The 18,209-nt window shown below is 41.8% G+C and overlaps 1 protein-coding gene across 7 annotated transcripts in view; it reads right to left on the minus strand.

The window, feature by feature from the left end:
* TCERG1 (transcription elongation regulator 1) overlaps nucleotides 1–18,143 on the minus strand; it is a 33,015-nt gene extending 14,872 nt beyond the window's left edge. For 2 of the 7 annotated variants that reach the window (XR_003399360.1, XM_026858054.1), the window contains exons 1-10: nucleotides 17,221–17,445; nucleotides 13,412–13,564; nucleotides 12,982–13,219; nucleotides 10,035–10,277; nucleotides 6,138–6,200; nucleotides 4,629–4,829; nucleotides 3,276–3,391; nucleotides 2,084–2,172; nucleotides 958–1,118; nucleotides 89–155 (exon numbers count right to left, since the gene is read on the minus strand). Coding sequence is in view for 6 of the 7 variants with exons in the window: in XM_026858054.1 (XP_026713855.1) it covers nucleotides 89–155; nucleotides 958–1,118; nucleotides 2,084–2,172; nucleotides 3,276–3,391; nucleotides 4,629–4,829; nucleotides 6,138–6,200; nucleotides 10,035–10,277; nucleotides 12,982–13,219; nucleotides 13,412–13,564; nucleotides 17,221–17,445 (1,556 nt within the window). In the remaining variant the exon portion in view is untranslated. Of the gene's footprint in view, nucleotides 1–88; nucleotides 156–957; nucleotides 1,119–2,083; nucleotides 2,173–3,275; nucleotides 3,392–4,628; nucleotides 4,830–6,137; nucleotides 6,201–10,034; nucleotides 10,278–12,981; nucleotides 13,220–13,411; nucleotides 13,565–17,220; nucleotides 17,447–17,988 lie in introns of those variants that run through there. The other 5 variants (XM_026858053.1, XM_026858055.1, XM_026858057.1 and 2 more) reach the window with 5 other exon arrangements.
* Nucleotides 18,144–18,209: the final 66 nt, after the last annotated feature.

Raw genomic sequence — 18,209 nt, forward strand, 5'->3', positions numbered from 1 at the left:
GAATACAACAGTACACACACTGCTCAGATGAAAAACTTCAGCTATTTTATCTACACAGACCACTAAGTATCAAAAAAGCAAAACTTACTTGCGCTTTTTGATTTTAATAGGCTCATCTTCATTTGCTTCCTCTGTAGATTCATGTTCTTCTCTAACTGTAACAGATTTCAATAATACTTTAGATTTTACATTTATGAAAAGTTTGTGATTTACAAATGAAGCCTTGTGCAAGGACAGAGGACAGTATTCTGACAAGGGAAGACACACAGCTTGCAGTCACTCTGCAATGTGGTGGCAGGACTAACGGACTTGTGGCCAGCTTGGGATTTAAAGTGACAAACACTGACCTCTTATTTCCAGGGAAATAAAAACCTCAGGCCAAATAGTCTAATGAAGCACATTTGGATCTCCTCATCACCTACTCACACTTTGCCCTCCTCCAACTACCAAGCCCACACGTCATCCCAGGACCAGTTACCAGAACTTATGCCAGAAAGAAGCCTCATCTCAGCAGCCTCCTCCTGCATGTTCCCTGCTCTGGGCAGCTGCTTCCAAAACTGTTTTCCAGCTGACGTTCTCCAAGTTAAAACCTCGTCTGTGAAAGCCCATTTATACATTATGATTAATATTTTCTGGCCCCCAAATTCCTCTTGCTCATAAAACAAACACAGTTCCTTTTTTTAGTCAGTAAAAACTGTGGGTTTTTTTTTTTTTTCAAGCCTGTTGGCATTTAGAAGAAAAATCAACCCTGTTAATATCTACTTTCTTCAATAGACAGTTTTTTCCAAAGGACTCTATAAATCTGCATTCTCACCAGCCTTCTTAAATTCCAAGGTTACATACATTCTTCAATACATTTATCACACTTATTTAAATGTTGCTAGTTTTGGAAACCAACGCCAAATAAGTGATAAATTATATTCAGACTTCTTAAGAAGGCAGTAAGATTGCTCTTACTAAGTTTTTTTCCTTCTTCCATTCCTTTTTTGTGAGGAGGTTCTTGAATAATTTTGTCCACATCAGCTCTTCCAATGAGGTCGTCTGGTCGGTCCCACATAGAAAGCCTAGTGGTAGGGTTGTAGAAGAACACACGCTCGTCACCAGTCCACACCACACACCTGGAAACGAAGTCAGACGGGAATCCTGCATTAGCTTTGTCCTCAGCCCTTCATACACCTGCTACCACACTCAAAGCCTGGAACAGCAGGGTCACAGACAGACTGCACAACTACCAGACACTCCTACTGTCCCAGCGAGAGACCAAATCACTGCTTGCCTCTGCTAGCAGATTTGAAATGCAATTTTAAGAATGCTTTTTATCAGGAGCTGCAGTATACTCAGTTCTTCTCTAGAAAAACGTTTCAGACAGCTGAATCAGATTTTGGCATAAACGTACCTCATCTCTTCAATGTCTCACTAAATATGAGAAAAAGCAACCTAATGAGCCTGCCAGAGCTTCATACTTGATGGGATGAAAGAACCACAAAGTCACTTGAAGTGAGACTGTTTTAAATATTAAAAAAAAAAAAAAAAAAAGCATCAATGGCTAGATTGCAGAAATTAGTATCTCCTTCCCATCAGTGAGATTTTTACCTTGGTCATCCAAACACAAAGGTGATTTATGTGTATTACAGCAAGAGTAGCCTCGTCATTACATTATACACATAGGCACCTCATGAATATCTGTGCCAAAAAAAAAAAAAAAAAAAAGATTGTTTTGGCCAGCAGCTGCACCTATTCGTTCCCCAAGCCTTAAGAACAAAGCAAGTCCAAGATACTTTTTTTTTGGCCATTATTTCATACCAGATGAGGAGGAAGCAGCAGCAGATGAAGGGGGCTGGGATATGACTCTGTACGGGGAACACAGCTCACAGGACTGCAGTCAGGGCTGTGCTCACCACCCAACACCCCGAGCACTGGCACAGCCTCAACAGCACTGGCTGGAGGAATCCAGCCTCACCTGAGACAGAAGCATACCCAGAACGGGATCTCCACACACTGTTACTGTTCTAACTACCCAGCAACCTTCCTGGTGGCTACAGGAAAGGAACTCAGTCCCGCCACAGGGAAAACTGTTACCTACCAGGGGGTCCCTGGAATAGGGGTGGTTGCAACCGGCTTGGCCTTCTGAGCTGCTTTTTCTTCTTCAGTCATTTCTTCCTCTTTTGGCTCCTCGAGGAAAAAGCAAGTTACGGAACTCAGGCAATGACAGCTAGCTAATTATTTATTAAAAAGTAACTAACTTGTTTAAAGCAAGCAAACGTATTTTGAAACAATGCTAAGAAACAGCTCACAATTACACTTCAACCATGCTTAAAACAGAAGCACTGGAATTTCAACAGTAACTGCTATTCAGAAATCTCAATTCAGAAAACTTCTAAGTGTTTACTTAACCTTTGACTGCAATGAAACTTTATTTAAATGCCTTCCCAGATTTGCAGGAGTCCTTGAATCAAGGCCTGAATACAGGGGCAAGGGTGTACTTTCTCACAAAGAAATTTTGATTTATTCTTAATTTAGTTGGAAGTGCCACACAGGGTACAGAACCACCTCTGTAGCAGAAAGAGCCAAACTAGCAACTACCTCAAAAGTAAACAGGGCAGAGTGGTAATGAAACCCAGCAACTGAATCCTGCGCTTCTGCTTACTAAGCTACACTGAAGTTCACAGAAATCGGTATGAAAGCCTTAATTTTTATTCAAGCACCTTAGCATCTTCAAGAACTAGGCTGTCTCAGCACGACAGAATGCCTTGCCAGAAAACAGTTAATTTTGTTTTCCGCAAAGCAAACACTACAGACATTTTCTAGGATGTTTGTTCCTGACAGACTAAACTCATCAGTTACACCACAGGGAGAACTTGTAAGCTTTGTTTCAAAACTGTTCAAAATAAAGAAGAAGTAGAAAAAAGCTATTAACTATTAACGTAAAGATCTCAAGCATTCAGGACAAGTTTAATTTTTATGAACACCTCAAAATCAGCGAGAGAACATTAAGTCTATGTAATTAGCAAAGTTTTTCCCATGTTCTTACTAATTTCTTAACTCACATACTCTGTGTGTTTCTTTTAAAATTTTTCCTTATGTAAAAAATAAAAAAACAATTAAAAAGTTATGAGTCCAAAAAAGGAAGGTTTTCAAAATCACCCCAGGAATTTAAGAACTCAAATTACTAACCATGTCTCCTGTCAATATGCCTGGTCTACAGATGCATCCACACCTGTAGGATGTAGGATTCAAAATGGCAATACTGACTATTTGGTTGCAAGGTCTTTTACCTCCTTTATAAGTTCTTTTATAGGTTCTTCTTTTGGCTCTTCTTCTTCTGTCTCCATCGGTAAAGGCTCCTCCGTAGGTTCTTTAATTGGCTCTTTAATCTTCTCTTCCATTTTTTCTTAATAAAGATAGAATTTTCCTTAGTATTAAGAAACCATTATAGAACCACAACAAACTTATCAATATGATTTTCTAAGCATAACAGCAAAACAAAACTTATTTTTATTGTATTTTCACCACTTTCTGTCCTTCTTGGGCTTTACAGTGTCTGCTTCCAGACACAATTATCTCCTGTACCAAGACCTACTTGGGACTGGAAAACAAAATACCGTGAGGCAGCCTATTCTACTGAAAAGCTACCTCAAGTGTACCAACAGAAACAGCTGAAAAAACAATAAAAATATCCACCAACAGTGCAACACTGAAGAGCACTTTCAGATTTGAGATGCTGTTGACAATTAAAAAAAAACCCACACAGAAAATTCACGGAGTATCATCTGAGGATTGCTCTGCATCAGTTTAAAAACAATTATAAAATATATAATCTTTAATTGGCAAAATTGATATTTGCTGTCTTAGATGTTTTCACCTCAGTAAAAAGATCTATTATTTAAACCTAAATTATTCGAAGGATGGGTATTAAATGAGCTAACTGTCTAAGTGTTCTGAATTTGTCTGAACAAAGATTTCTTGTAACTAAAAAGTTCAGCAGACCATAAAAGGAAGAAAAATTTGAGTTCAACTGGATTTGTGTTTCTAAAAGACTTTATAAACGGAATGAAAGCCACAGGACTTTTGCCCCTTCCTTATTTATGATACAAGAACAATTTCCCTCCAGTATCACACCACCCATGGACGTAATGTGGATTCAAATAAACACAAGTCACAGAATACGACCAGAATGGACAGGGGGAAATAATTTATTTTTTCTCGTATTTCAAATATGCTTATATACTTAGTTTTTGAAGATCTGAAATTTAGCATTTCAATGATTTTCATTCTTTACTGTGTTACAGTCTTTAGAATAACTGAATCTTCCCCTCACTTTGTCTTTCTGCAGTTGGAATCCTCTCAAACACGTGAGTGTGTAGAGTACTTACTTTCTACTGGAGCGGAAACACGCTTCACCCACGTGTCACAGGGTTTGGAAGCAACTCTAGAACCAATACTCTTACAGTACAGCAGGAAACAAAGAAACTGTAACTCAAGACTAACTCAAACGGATACTTATAATCAGCATTTCAAAAGATTCTTAAGGGAGATAAAGGATTAGAAATATTCACATTTTCGAACACAACCATTAATGGTCTAAGCAATTTTGCCTAGTATGCAGCTGTATTTAAAAATGAAAGTACCTTTTTCTTTCAGTTCTTGGGGTTTTTCCCACGTTGACTCCAAAGTCCTATTGTTATAATAGTAAGTCTTTCCATCTGCCGTTTTGTACTCTGTCCACTCAGAGACTGCCGTTGCTCCGGCCAAGGTAGCAGGTGAAGCAGCAATAGCGACCTGAGGATGGATCATCGGTACAATGGGAGGGGCCATGCCTGGCAAGACACCTGCAGAAAGAAGAAAGGAAAAAAAAAAGAAAAGAAAAAAAGAAAAGGAAAGAAAACAGTAAGTGACAATGAAAGTACCAAGAACCAAAACCTAGCACTGTACTGACTTAATTTACAAATAATCAACCTATATAAATAAATATAAAGATTGTTTTCAAAGCTAAATTGGAAAGCAATGCATTGTTACTAGATTTCCTTCCTGTGTTTTACAATCTGTAATGCCCATATTACCAGGCAAATTAGATAGCTTTTTATTTTAATTAATGTGTAATTCTGCACAGCACAAAGCTTGTTAGTTTTTAGACATTTGCTTTAATACTTCAAAATTAAATGCTCTATTTTAAAAGTTTTTATTAGATCTCTATAGCAACTAATTATTTTTTTTAAAATCTACTACATTGTTTAATTATGCTGTCATTTTAAGAGATATTCCTATTGCTCTTTTAAAAAGACAACAGTGGCTTGAATTTGAGCCATATAATACGGAGCAAGAACTCTGACAAATCTTAAATTGTGACTTAAAAAAAGTTAACATTAATTCAGAGCCTTGGATAAAACCTGATGAGAATTAAGTAATTTCAGACTGCGTGGTGGTTTTGATTAGCACTGCAGACCAATTGGAAAAAAACATTTTACTCACATCCTAAGGCAAAATGGGAAGTAACTATCCAAAGATAAGAAAGCCAGAATGCTACGTTATCCTATTATTTCTCTACTCATCCCAACAAAATGGAGATATACTGAACATATTTTGAATGACAACTTCTAGAAAAACAAATTGGATAGGACTAGAATTACAAGATTGTAATTTTGAGCCTTTGACATTTATATGAAAAAATCTATCTTTTTAAATATTGGAAAGCACACATTACAGACTGCCGTATTCTCAGTAAGTGACTTTTCTTAAATCCACAATTTGAAAAATGAAAATTTATACTAAGACGCACATACACGCACACCAACATGCGAGCACAATCATGTCACTATACATGTGGAAGTAGGAAAAACAAAAATCCACACACAAGAAACTAATAAGTATGGGCATGAAGAGATTCACAGTTATTACAGAACTCAATGATTACAGAAAACTGTACTAGATTTTTTTGTATAAAGTAAGCTCACACTAACAGTTATGTGGGAAAATTATTTCCTGGCCAAATATGATATTTGCATTTATACTGGTTTTGAAAATAAAGTATATATATTCATTCAATTGGGGAAGCAAATAAATAAATAAAAGATAAACAACAACATTCACTACCATGCCAACTTACAGACAAAACGAACTAAGATGGTTTTGAAAATTACCGGTCTTGGTGGTAGCGACTGTCTTTACATACGGGCAGCTGACTATTTGCATCATTGCTACACCTGTAAAAGGGATAAGCAAGCATGTTGGAAAGCTGCCATTGCATGTCGGCTACCACTGGGGGTCTGGACGCTACAGATTCCCTGCTACAATTTGGAATGCCATTTCCAGCTGGCAAAGAGAAAGCCTCCCGGCAAGAAAATGTGAATTATTCTTGCCCCAACATTTTATGCCAGATCAAACATAAATCTAATTAAGATGCAGCAACAGTTTCTGCCTACATTAAAAGAGCTGTTTAGCAAATTGTTGGGATGTCATTAAAAAAAAGGTATTTCAATGGAGATTCAGGGGTTTAAGTTCATCCAAGGGGGGACGCGGCTCTCCTTGCGGGGCAGTACCACGGGGAAATGTTCTACTAACGGTGCCGCTTTCCACCGACAGCCTTTGCTCAGACAGATCCGTCAGGGGAGCAGCAACAAAGTGAAACCAACGGTCTTTGCTATTTTCAGTCTGCTGCGGCATTCAGAAAGCAGCGGTAAGAGAAGAAGGACACCCTAGTCAGACTAGCAAGGCGTGGCAGGGTGAAAGCCAAGTTCAACCCAGAGGGAAAGCTGAGGTTACGAGGGTCATTACGGAAAGGCTGGAGGCGGAAGAAGAGGGGGGGAAAGAAATAAAAGCAACGAAGCTGCAAACAGAGGTACACAAAGCTGCACTAGGTCAGCTGCAACAAACATTTTCTTTATTTTTCATTATCAGGAATGTCAGGAACGGAAAAATGCTCTAAAAAGCAGCATAACTAGCCCTCAAAAAAGGTAGCATCATGCACTGTTCTGCTCTCCAGCTCATTAAGAAATGACACAGAAAGGCCACGAAGAGGAAAGCATCTCAACCTCTTCAATTAGACACTAAGCTCAGTAGGAAGTTGGAGAGGGGTAAGGGGAACGCGTTTCCAAAAACCTTCATTTTAGGGTATGGAAGGAAACTACAGAAGTTCTCTTTATGCTGGTCCAGTCTGGACACTCAGAAACTTCCTCTTAAATAGTTTCGATCCATCACCTGGTGTTGGAAATCCTCCAGCGCAAAGTGAAATTAAACCCCTGTGTTTATAACCAAAGTAATTTTGATTTTTCTTCTTTATAGTATGGAAAGCTTACAAAAATATTGATAATTTATTTTTAAAAATATTTTTGAGAAGACAGAATTGTAATGTTCTTTAATAATTTCAGTAAAAGAATCCAAAACTAGTTTTATAAAAAAAAAAGTATGAATTGAAACACAAAAACATTGACTCAAACAGCACTGAATGAAGTGTTTGTCTAAATTTTTTCTGGGGGGTGGAGGGTGATGTTGTTTCATGTTATGTACTTCAAAATGAATCTGAAAATTCGTTTTGTTAAGGAAGTTACAGCATGTCTTCAAACTGGGTCAGTATAAATAATGCCATCTGCGGGATCACTGAAATTAGAGGTACTGCAGCGCAGATAAGACTTAGCAAATACCCAACTGTTCCTCTGCCAAGTTCATTCTCAAACACACAACTAACTTTTAATGTATGAATTAAGAGAAAGCAGACTTACTTTTTAAGATCTGAGATTATGAGATATCGCTAATCAACTCTTCCACTGTTCCGTCTTACTACAGTATAATACAGAGATTAATTTTGCAATCACTTCACAGCAGTACTGTTCAGCTCTGCCTGTAACCTGAAAGCAGCCTGGCCGACGCTGTATCTAGTGCCGAAAGCCCCAAACATCTACACATTGAAACACTGTAAGTCGTTCTGAATTCACCTTATACTGCCATGAAGCAATTTTGACTTCTCTTTTGTTTCTTGTTGCTGTAAAATATTTTAAAGGTTTCCTTTTCTTCTACAGTGTTTATAAACCATTACAACCAACTCAGGACAGAATCAGCTGAAAGAAGTAAACTGGTTTTATTCTGTGATCAGGCAAAATGACAAATTTGACTCACTAGTGGAAGCACACACTTCACTGCTAGCTATCCCCTCCTGTGGTTATGGGTTCCACCCAAAAGGCTCATCTCGCTGTGAGAACAGGAGAAGCCAGATCTAAGACTTGCTACCAGGAAAGTTCTGAAAAAAATAATTTTCAAAAATGACTTGAAGATTGATGTTCTTGCTCTGTCTTTCCTTCTGTATTGCAGTACTTGCAAAACTTTGAAAGCTTACAAAAACCCCAACCCAAGCACACACCCCAGGGTCTCTGTTTTCACTGGCACTCCTCTCCACTGCTCTGACCACCCACGTTTAACCTGACGGGTCAGACCCCAGTAGATGATTACATCCTTCAGAGGTACCTACGGACCCTCCGCGCTACGCTGATCCCTTGCTGGCAGCGTCAGCAATTGCAGGTAAGAATATTCAGCTGACCACCCTGAACGCTTAACCCTTTTTATTGTTCTTCCAAACCTCACAAATATACAGATATCAGGGTCCTCCCTCTATCCTTTATCAATTTTTTGTTCAGTCTTGACTACCATGTTCAGCATTGTATTTGTTTCCTGTCTTAAAACAATGAGTACTACACTGCCATTTCCTTTTCGAGCAAACTACGGATTGAAGTCGCTTTGCCCAGTTATTTCAGAAGACTATCCTAAAAGCACAGGCAACTAAAAGTTGGTCCTCTCTTATAGTTAGTAGGACTAATACCCATTTTAACTATTTTGATGCTTATATCCTTTAAGGAAGTGTTCTAAAGGCTTACTTGTCATCCAGCCAGTTTGACGGAAGGCAAAGGCCCCCTCCACATGTACTGGATCGATCATTCAAAGACCACAGGAAAGTCACCACCTCGCTCAGCCTGCACAGGCTCAAAACCAGGGGGATGCTGCCCAGAGCTGCTTCTCTGTAAATCTTAATCAGAAACTCACTTCTATCCAGTCTGCAATTGCAACCTTCCTTTGCAACAGAAAATCATCAGCTCTTGGTATATATTTAGTGCTACTGCACACTGAAAAAAAAATTGATTACTTTTGTACTAGTAGAGGAACTCAGCTGTATCTGTGCAAACTGAAACATGGTATTTAAGCCAAGTGGTTTTAGAGACCTCCTAGGAGGACCTCTGCAGCGATTACAAACAGCAGTTGAGTCCAAAATATTGCCAGCCTAAAACATGACTTCCTTAAGTATCTAAATACTTTACAAAAGCTTAAGAAAATATAGTTTACCCAGGAGTCAGTGGGCTGCCATCTAAAATTTCTTCTCCATGGTCTTTACATCTAAAGCCTAGGAATAATACCCTTGCATCTTGAACACCTCCATTACAGCGCCCACTTTAATGCATTCCCATTACACCTGACAGCTGCAAACCAAGAGAACTGGAAACACCAATCATCATTCAGAGGCAACGCATTTGAATGGTCATTTTTCCTGCTCATAAGTACGTAATTTTCTTTTAATTTCTTTCACCTATAATACACATCCTAACAAATATTTATGCACAAGACTTAAGGTCTAAATCAAGCAAGTAGAAAAAAAATTATAGCAATATTGCAGTTAGTAAAATATAGTGCTATAATACTGAGTCACATAAGGATTCTGTCCAGAAGCTCACTTTTTTTTTTTTAAACAGGATGACAAGATAGACAAGTGCCATGAGATTAAGAAGTGTTTAGTGCAATTTTCCTATCACCTAAAAGAAAAGGTTTACACATTTAAATGCAGCTGGTTTTCAATATATATATATCAAAGAACTAGAGGCAAAAAAAATTGACGTTCTTTGTTAATTAAAAAGTCTGTCTGCTAACCCTGAATTCTTTCAAAAATACTCTGAGTGGAGAGGATTCAGGCAAGTTCTGTACACAGTGGACACATGAGTGCAAACAAATTGACAACATGGACATGTAGCGGACAAGACAATTACAGTTTGCCAATTTACCTGGAAGTGGAATAGGCATGCCAGGAAGGGGGACACGAAATGGAGGTACCATTACTGGTGGAAAAGCAGGAATTGCTGCAGTTGGTTGAGGTACTGCATGAGGAACTGCAGGAGGCAATGTCTGTGGGACTGGCTGGGGTACAGTCTGCACAGGTGTAGCAGAAGGAGCAGAGGTTGAAACACTGACTGATGGTGTGGCAACTGAAACACCCGAACTCGGGGTCTGGTCTTGTGTGGTAGGTGCTGATAAAAAAAAACAAAGAACACCTTGTATCTTAGACACTACAATATATTTGCTGCAAACATACTGGCTCTCTGTTTCCCAACAGACATTATATAAGCAGATATGCTTAGATATTATCAGCAGGAAGACACTCTTGGACTAAAAACTTTGTCTTCTCTGTAACATTAAATACTCACAACGTCAATTTCAAATTTTCCTTGTCCCATTCTTTACACCTAACAAGTCTCTATAGCAGTAGCAAGGGTGTATCGAAGGACAAATACAGCCCAAAATGAAATTCTACTCTGTATCCCTGTTCAGAAAAATAGAAAGGGAATATTACAGAGAGTTTCAAAGGGAAAAGGGTTGTTCTTATGTTAAAGGAACACAGGTTCTGCTTTTTAACAAGCAGCATGTGTGTGACAACAGTCAGTAAAACTATGCTTATTAAGTTGTGATCCAAGAATGGAAAAAGGTCAATAAAAGTATGTGTAAATAAGCAAGGAAAAGGAAATACTTTCGCTCAGAAGCTGGAAGAACCTTCTTGGTCTTCGGTGCCTCCCAGTGGAAAAATACACTACTAGCATTGAATTCCATAATCCTTGCAACACGACTGAAACCAGCACTTAACCGAGAATAGTGCTACGTATCGAAGCACTGGCAAAAGGAGCTGGAGATGTGTCTGATTCAACGCACTGACCAGCCTTGAGAATTTACACTGTAAAATTTGGTGGAGGGGAAGAAGAACTGTTGTAAAAATGAACTAATTGGAAAAAAAAACTACAAAAACCCACACAACTTATGACCATATTATATATGGGCATACTGTGCATTTTCTTCAGTGTTTAACAACTACCAGTAGCATTCCCAATAACATACCAGTATTAGCACATTTAAATAAAGATTTTTTGATCTGATGTTAAGTGTTTCAAAAAGGGTGAAAGTTCTTAGCACTGCCTAAAATTTAGGGAAACAGAGCAGACAGTCAGTATGTGATTTGTTTTAAGACCTAAGTCAAATAGGTACCAGACAAGAATGAAGCTCAGCCAGAAGTCCTTTTTTTTTCTTTTTACAGGCCAAGTTTGAGAGTTATAAAATTATAAATGATAGAATTTTATCACCTAGGCACAGACACCAACAGTAACAGTTCTTGAAAGCAAAGACAAAGTTTAGCAGGTAGAACAGATAGAAGTGGAACAGATTCTCGGCGTTCAATATTAGGAAATCTTGTTTCAGAGAAGGTGCATAAAGTGCTAGTCCAAACACAGGATCAGTTCTCAAAAGCCTGGCATCAGGCCAGAGGCTAACATTCACCTCCTACCTGATCCTCGTTACTCAACAAAATAGTTAGACCAGACCATATTTCAACAAAGCAGCTGAACACAGTACTAAGTTACCTGTCAAATTAAATAAGAGACCTAAAATGCTTTAAGCGGTACAAAATTATTTGCTACCCTAAAAATCTGTCCTCCCTCCAGCATTAACCGAAAGCAGAAGTTGAGGGTCACCTACATTTGACTCCCTTTCACACAAAGATCTCTCGAGTTTGGACTAAACGGCGAGTCAAGCTTGACTTGCCTCAGCTGTTACAGGAGAAGGATGAAGCGGTTCCAGCAGATGCAACTATCCACTACAGCTGGAGCAAGACCAGGTCAGCAGTCGCTCATCCTCCGCAGACTCTCTGGCCTGGCTCTGCACGCGTTTCTGCCAGCGCAGCTACAGCGCCCAGGACTGCCAGACAATGGGGCCGGGGCCCAGCACGGCCACTGTGCTCGCCCAGCCAGCGACACCAGCCAAAGCGCCCCGGGCCCTGCTGGGCCAGGCCAGGCCACCTTAGGGTTTGCTGCTCACACGCTCGTGCAAACCGATCTGTGCTACACAACACGCCTCCGTACAGATGCTCTGCACTAGATGCCATAGTGTAACTCACTCTACTTCTACTATATGCAGATACCACGTTTAAACATGCAGTATGTGCATGCTGCCTAAATTCAGACCCCTTTCCTCTTGAGGTTCCCTCAGTTGGAAAACCCTTAAAAGCAAAGGTTCAGCCCATGTAAACAGCAATTATCTTCAGGCTATTATTCAAAGGTCATGAGTGAACAATAATGGCTCTAAGGACTTTCTTCTTCCTCTTTTGTGCAACTCTAACAAATGGGAACTTAGGAGGCTTAGTCAGAAGAATAATGCTAATAAAAGTAATACACCAGAAGCAGCTCTATTCTGCAATCAGCCAATTCCGCACAGCCCAGGAGCAGCACTCAAAGATCCAGCCTCTTCAAGCAACAGATGCCATTTTGGAAACAAAGCAGAAATTGCTAAGACTAGAATTCCTACCTCAGATTAACTTTTCTTGTGACATACTTAAAAAACAATTTAGCTTTATCTACAGTCAAAAGGAAATGGATGCATAATAGCTTTGAGATGATGTGATAACAGCAGAAGAAAAATATACAAAGACCTAAAGAAAAAGGGTTGCATGCTGACCTAGTATTATTATCCTGAAGTAACTCAGACTGGGGGATGGGGGGGGAAGAAAAAAGAAAAAAAGGTTCTCATGCAAAGTTCTTCTAGATTAGATACTGCACTTTAAACTCATACTCCACTTTATGTTGAAACAACCTCCTCCTGGATACCAAGCTTTTGCTGCAGCAATTCCCCAAAGCAGCATCCCACCACCTGCTCCCCACCATCACAAAGCTTGAGAAACCCGCAGTTACTCACTGGAAATCGTCTGTGAAACGGAAGTGGCTGTGGTTGTGGTGGCGGTTGTGGAGGACTGAGTACTCGAGGATGTGGATGGAGATGCCACGGATGCAGGACTACTGGTGGTCGGCGTGGAGGCACCTACTGCTTGGGCCTGGGCAGCCAGCATCGGCGTCAGCTCCGACTGCTGGATGACTTTGACCCCGTCTGGCTTAGTCCACGCTGACTCACGTGTACGGGCATTATAGAAATAGACCTGCAATTGAAGAATGGCACCATCAAACCACTGCCCATCTGGAGGAGGAGCGTTATAAACAACCAAGTCCCTGCTGGTTTAAAAACAATTAGTAAGAGGATAGACAAGAGGGTCAGATTCTACCACAGTGCCAGACTGCGTATGACAACGTGCTGACACCCACTACTTCGCTCTTTCTGATAACCGCCTTACCTTGCCATCTGGAGTTTTGTTTTCTACCCAGATCTCTTCAGCTGGGGGCATGGCTGGTGTTCCAGGGGCAGTGACAGGCGGCATTCCTGGAGGGAACATCATACCGGGAGGTGGTGGCATGCTACCCATGGGAGGAGGCATAAATGGTGGTCTCTAAAGGCATATAATAACAATAATGATGATGGTGATAACAATAATAATACAATTCTCAAGCAGAGTTTTCCCTTATTAGAGCACCAACAGACAGTACAACTATAGGAAGGTTAACCCTGGCAGCCTCGAGAGCTTCTTTAACAATCTACTGCTCCCAGCTCAGAACGTGCTCCCTGACCAGGCACCACCTACAGCAGAACACCTGCATGAGCACTGAACTGCTGAGACACTAACATAAATGCAAAGCATCAGAAAAAAGTGGCATGAAAAGAAGTGGGGTGAAAGAAAACTCCTCTCCTGAAAAGGAGAAAATATCCCAATGCAATAAAGAATGAAAGAATTGTTCCTGAATAACTGCCACTCACAACATCCCCAGCTGGGAAGCAAATACACCACTAAACGGTTACACAATGATCCTCCCAGTGAAGAAATATAAAACATTAAATTACCTATTAGTTTCCCATTAACTAAAATTCTAACTAGCTCCAATTATAAAAAAAAAGAAAACTATCAAATTACATTTTCGTTATTGCATCATCATAAGAAATCCGGAACTGCCCTGCACACCATTGTTACCTGAAAGCCCAAACACCTGCTTTCTAATTCAAAGTACATTAAGTTCTTTTATTCTACTTATTTATTTGGACTGTTTGGAAATTCCCTGTGCATAACAAGTACAGTTAATACTTCCCTGTAAAAAAGACAGTCAACAAAATCCAGCAAGTTCTTTAACTTACTCTGCATACACCTACAACTGACCTAATTATCTCCATCACTCCAGTTCTAATTGAACTTGTGATTCAGAAGGTTTCCTCTTCAGCGAGGCAGTGCCAAGACAGCTCAGGGGTAAAGCCCTTCGAGCGCTGGACTCAGAGCTGACAGGCCGGGCGGGAGGCGCAGGGGCAGCGAGCCTGGGGTGCTGCTGAACCCGGGACGTGTGCGGGGAGTCCCGTGCCACGGGGACGGGGCGGCTCAGCGTGCCACCACGCAAACACGGGCTCCAGCTGCACCCAGGCCTGCAGTCCCACCCTTGGCAGTGTCCAGCACATGCCATGCCCTTGGGTTCTGTCTGCATTTGACGACTTTTAGCCGTTCCCCTGAGATCAAAATTTCTGCCGTAAGAGTGATACTTTAAACCGCTTTCTGAACTCATGTACCTCCTCTGATTTTTGTTAAATGCTATTATAAAGGAAGTCAAGAGTATGTGGACAGAACTCAAAACAAACAAAAAGGCCGTTAAAGTAACTATAGCCTTTCTTTCCCTCCTTATTTCCTCTCCACAGCTCCTCCAGCTGGCCACAAGATGATCTTACTCTTTACTGCTCTATAATCTGTAAAAAGAATCCAGCAGAGTTCACTTTTTACCTGCTGTTGCTGCTTTCCCAAAAAAAGGCACTAGAGCACCCCAGGGCAGTCCTGGGAGCGAGGAGGGGATGCCAGGTGCCCACTCAGGGCATCCCGAAGGCCCTTTGGCTCCGCTCTGAGCACGCCTTCTCCTCCATTTCAACCGCAGCACCTTTCAACATCGTGTGTCCCCTTGCACCAGCAGCAGGGCGAGAAGCTAAAAACCAACATTCGGTGGGAAGCAGAGCACAGGGCTGACATGAAAGACTCAGAGATGCTTGGTGCATGGATTCCACACACGGTAAGGAGCTGTAGCAGACGTGCTCACTGCATGGCAGGATAAAGCTGCTGTGATGTAACAGCTGAGAGCTGAAGCACATTCGGAATGTAATTCAAACACATAAATCAAGGAGGTATCAGCAGCTAGGCTTGGGGCTTCAAATTAACTCTGGCTGATTATTGAAACTGTAAGAAGCAAGATCCTCTTTGTTGCTTCAGAGCTTTCAAGGTAGCACACGGGCACACGAACACTAACAAAAGCAGGAAAATTGGAGCACGAAGCACCAGAAGAAAGGTACAGTAGGTGGCAACAGTCTTACATAAACTTAAGCTGAGCACAAAAACATACCATAGAACAATGCCCCTGGTACTGAAAGAAAGGAAGAGATGGCACTCAGCGTGGCGAGTGGGGCTCTTTACATCCCTCAAACCTACTGCGTCAGGCTTCAGCTCCACGGGACTTTTGTTTAGCCAAGAACATTTCAATGAAATGAACAGGGGCTGCTTCACACCTCCCCGAGCAGCCCCAGTTCTAACAACACACAGAGAGAAAACCGTTATGGAAAATGTGCACTGGTTTCTTCTTGAACTCTTGTGCTCAGCATGACAGCACACAAAAATCAGGCTATACTCTGATCTTAATTATTTCAGATTAAGTCCAGCTTAAGTCCCTGTTCCTGCTCTCACTGCTCCTTGCCCCCTCCCACAGCACTCCCCCACTTCACACCAAGCTCTGCAGAGCCATGCAGGGACCCGATCCACGGCACGGGCACGTGGGAAAAAGCCCCCAGAGCCCTGCTGCCGAAAACCATAGGCAAAGCAAAGCCTAAAACGCCAAGAAGTAACCCACATCAGCATCTTCTCTTTCCATCTTGCCCACATGCTTACATTTTAAAATAAATTTCACAGCACTAAAGTTTTTACGTTTTTATTACAAATAGTGGATTTAAACCATTATTTATAAACCACATAGTACTGTTCACCTCCTTGCAGGCCCACACAGGGATTACACTGCCCCAACAGCACTGCACTCCTACAGCGCTATTAGAACAGTACATTTCTTATTCACAAAGGTGTTGTACCTTTCAAACTGTACGAAAAGTAGACCAAAGAACTTAAACATACATCACCATGAAATGCAGACAGAAATCTATCTTACTTGAGCCCAACAGGCTCAGGCTATCCCAGTAGGCACTAGGAATGTTCTAAACTTTAAAAAAAAAAATCCAAACACAGACAAGCCCCAACAAACCAAAGACAACAACAGTAAAGAGCATTCTCCCTCTGCCAAGAGTAAACTTATGTCAGCACAAGGGCCACACCTGCAGCTGCTCCAGGCAAGCACTGAGCCCACTCTTCCATTTGTTTCCAGATGTTAACTTTTCCTCTGTCAGCGTGTTGACAATTTTGGGTGCGTTAGGAACCACGTGCCCTCCTGAAGCAAAACATGCCTGCCACTGATTATATACCTGCTTCTCAGAATTGCTGCCTGCCCACCTAACCCATGCCTCGGTGATCAGCAATAATAAACCGCCAGAGCGACAGCAGGTGTGGCTCGTGCTGGAACCCCACGGGATTCAGCTGCACCTTCACTGCTGGTCCCTGCACGAATCCGTCATGCACTAAGCGAACACGGGCAGAATTAAGGTAACCCTTGGAGGCTGGCCTGTGCTCCACGTGCCTGCTTTGACACGTTCAGAAGTCCGAGCACGGCCGGAATCCTGCATTCTGCGCGGCCACAGGGCACCAACACAAAGTCAGGTTTCAGCACAGACTCTGCTCGTGTGCGTACCCTGACCGTGTCATTGACTCGTTTACAACTGCCTCAGGGAGCCTTTCACAAGCTGCAGTTACACACCACAGATATGCATTAGTTTCATAATACCATGCACAAGCCTTATGTTTTCATCGTGCCCTGCTGGTTTTTTCATTCATTTTAATGTCTTTCCTCTCATCATTTCCACACATGAAAACAAACAAGGAAAATCCCTAAACCCCAACTCAGCAAACCACGAGAATCCCCGGTTCTTTACCTGTAAATGTGGAGGTCCCATTGGTGGAGGGATCCCTCCTGGAGGTGGCATCGGAGGCATGTTTGGATCAAAGGGAGGACGTCCAAAAGGAGGGCGAGGTGGTGGAGGAGGGCCTCGCATCATACCAAAAGGCGGAGGTGGTCGCATGAGAGGCGGTGGGCCCCTCATGACTGCGTTTGGTGGGGGAGCTGGGCCACGGAATCTCAGTGCTTGCTGCTGAGCCATTCTGTGGATAAGGCCAAAGGGAAACAACATTCATTTCCGTTCGCTGTTCAGCTGTAGGAAAATCAGTTCTTACAATAAACAGGGAAAAACCCTAATAAAAATCAAAAGGGTGTGGAAAAAGTGACAAGTTTTAATAAACAAAGTTAAGCGTGCCATTACTTCAATAGTTTCTTCCCCTTCACAGCTCAAGTTCATTAGTCCTCAACTGTTAATTTTTACTCATGGAAATGAATAACCTAGAGCTGGGATTGGGGCAGGCAGGCATTGCGGAAGTGCATCCAGATCTGCCAAAGCTCCTTCAACATGACCTGCAGCTCTAACTCCTGTCTGCATGTACAGCCTAGACTTCTCAGGCAGTGGCTGTCAATCGTGCCGAGGGCTTTAATTGTTCTGTAGCACGAGCGTCCAACGGGACCGTCTACATCCGCTGCATTTGTGACCTACGGTAAGGCCTGAACTCTGACCGTCGCACTAACCCCGCTGTGCCACCCAACCCTCTACACGGGGAGCCTTTTAAATGTATATATAGAAAAAAACGTTCACCTTTAGAACCAACAAACGCTCTTCTGCTGCTCTCAGGAAAACAATTTTGCCCACCATTTAGTGCCAGTGCAATACCAATGTTGGCATGATGACTCAAAATTGAAAAAAACAAAGGTTATGAGAAGGTGAACGGCAACACACACGCAGCTCAGCGCCCAGAGCGCGCGGGCAGCCCCTGCTCCTGCCGACCCGGACTGCAGCGGCGCGCAGAGCGCCAAGGG

Source organism: Athene cunicularia, assembly GCF_003259725.1.
Source record: "Athene cunicularia isolate RWA chromosome 13 unlocalized genomic scaffold, athCun1 chr13_part1, whole genome shotgun sequence".
NCBI classification, from domain to species: Eukaryota; Metazoa; Chordata; class Aves; order Strigiformes; family Strigidae; genus Athene; species Athene cunicularia.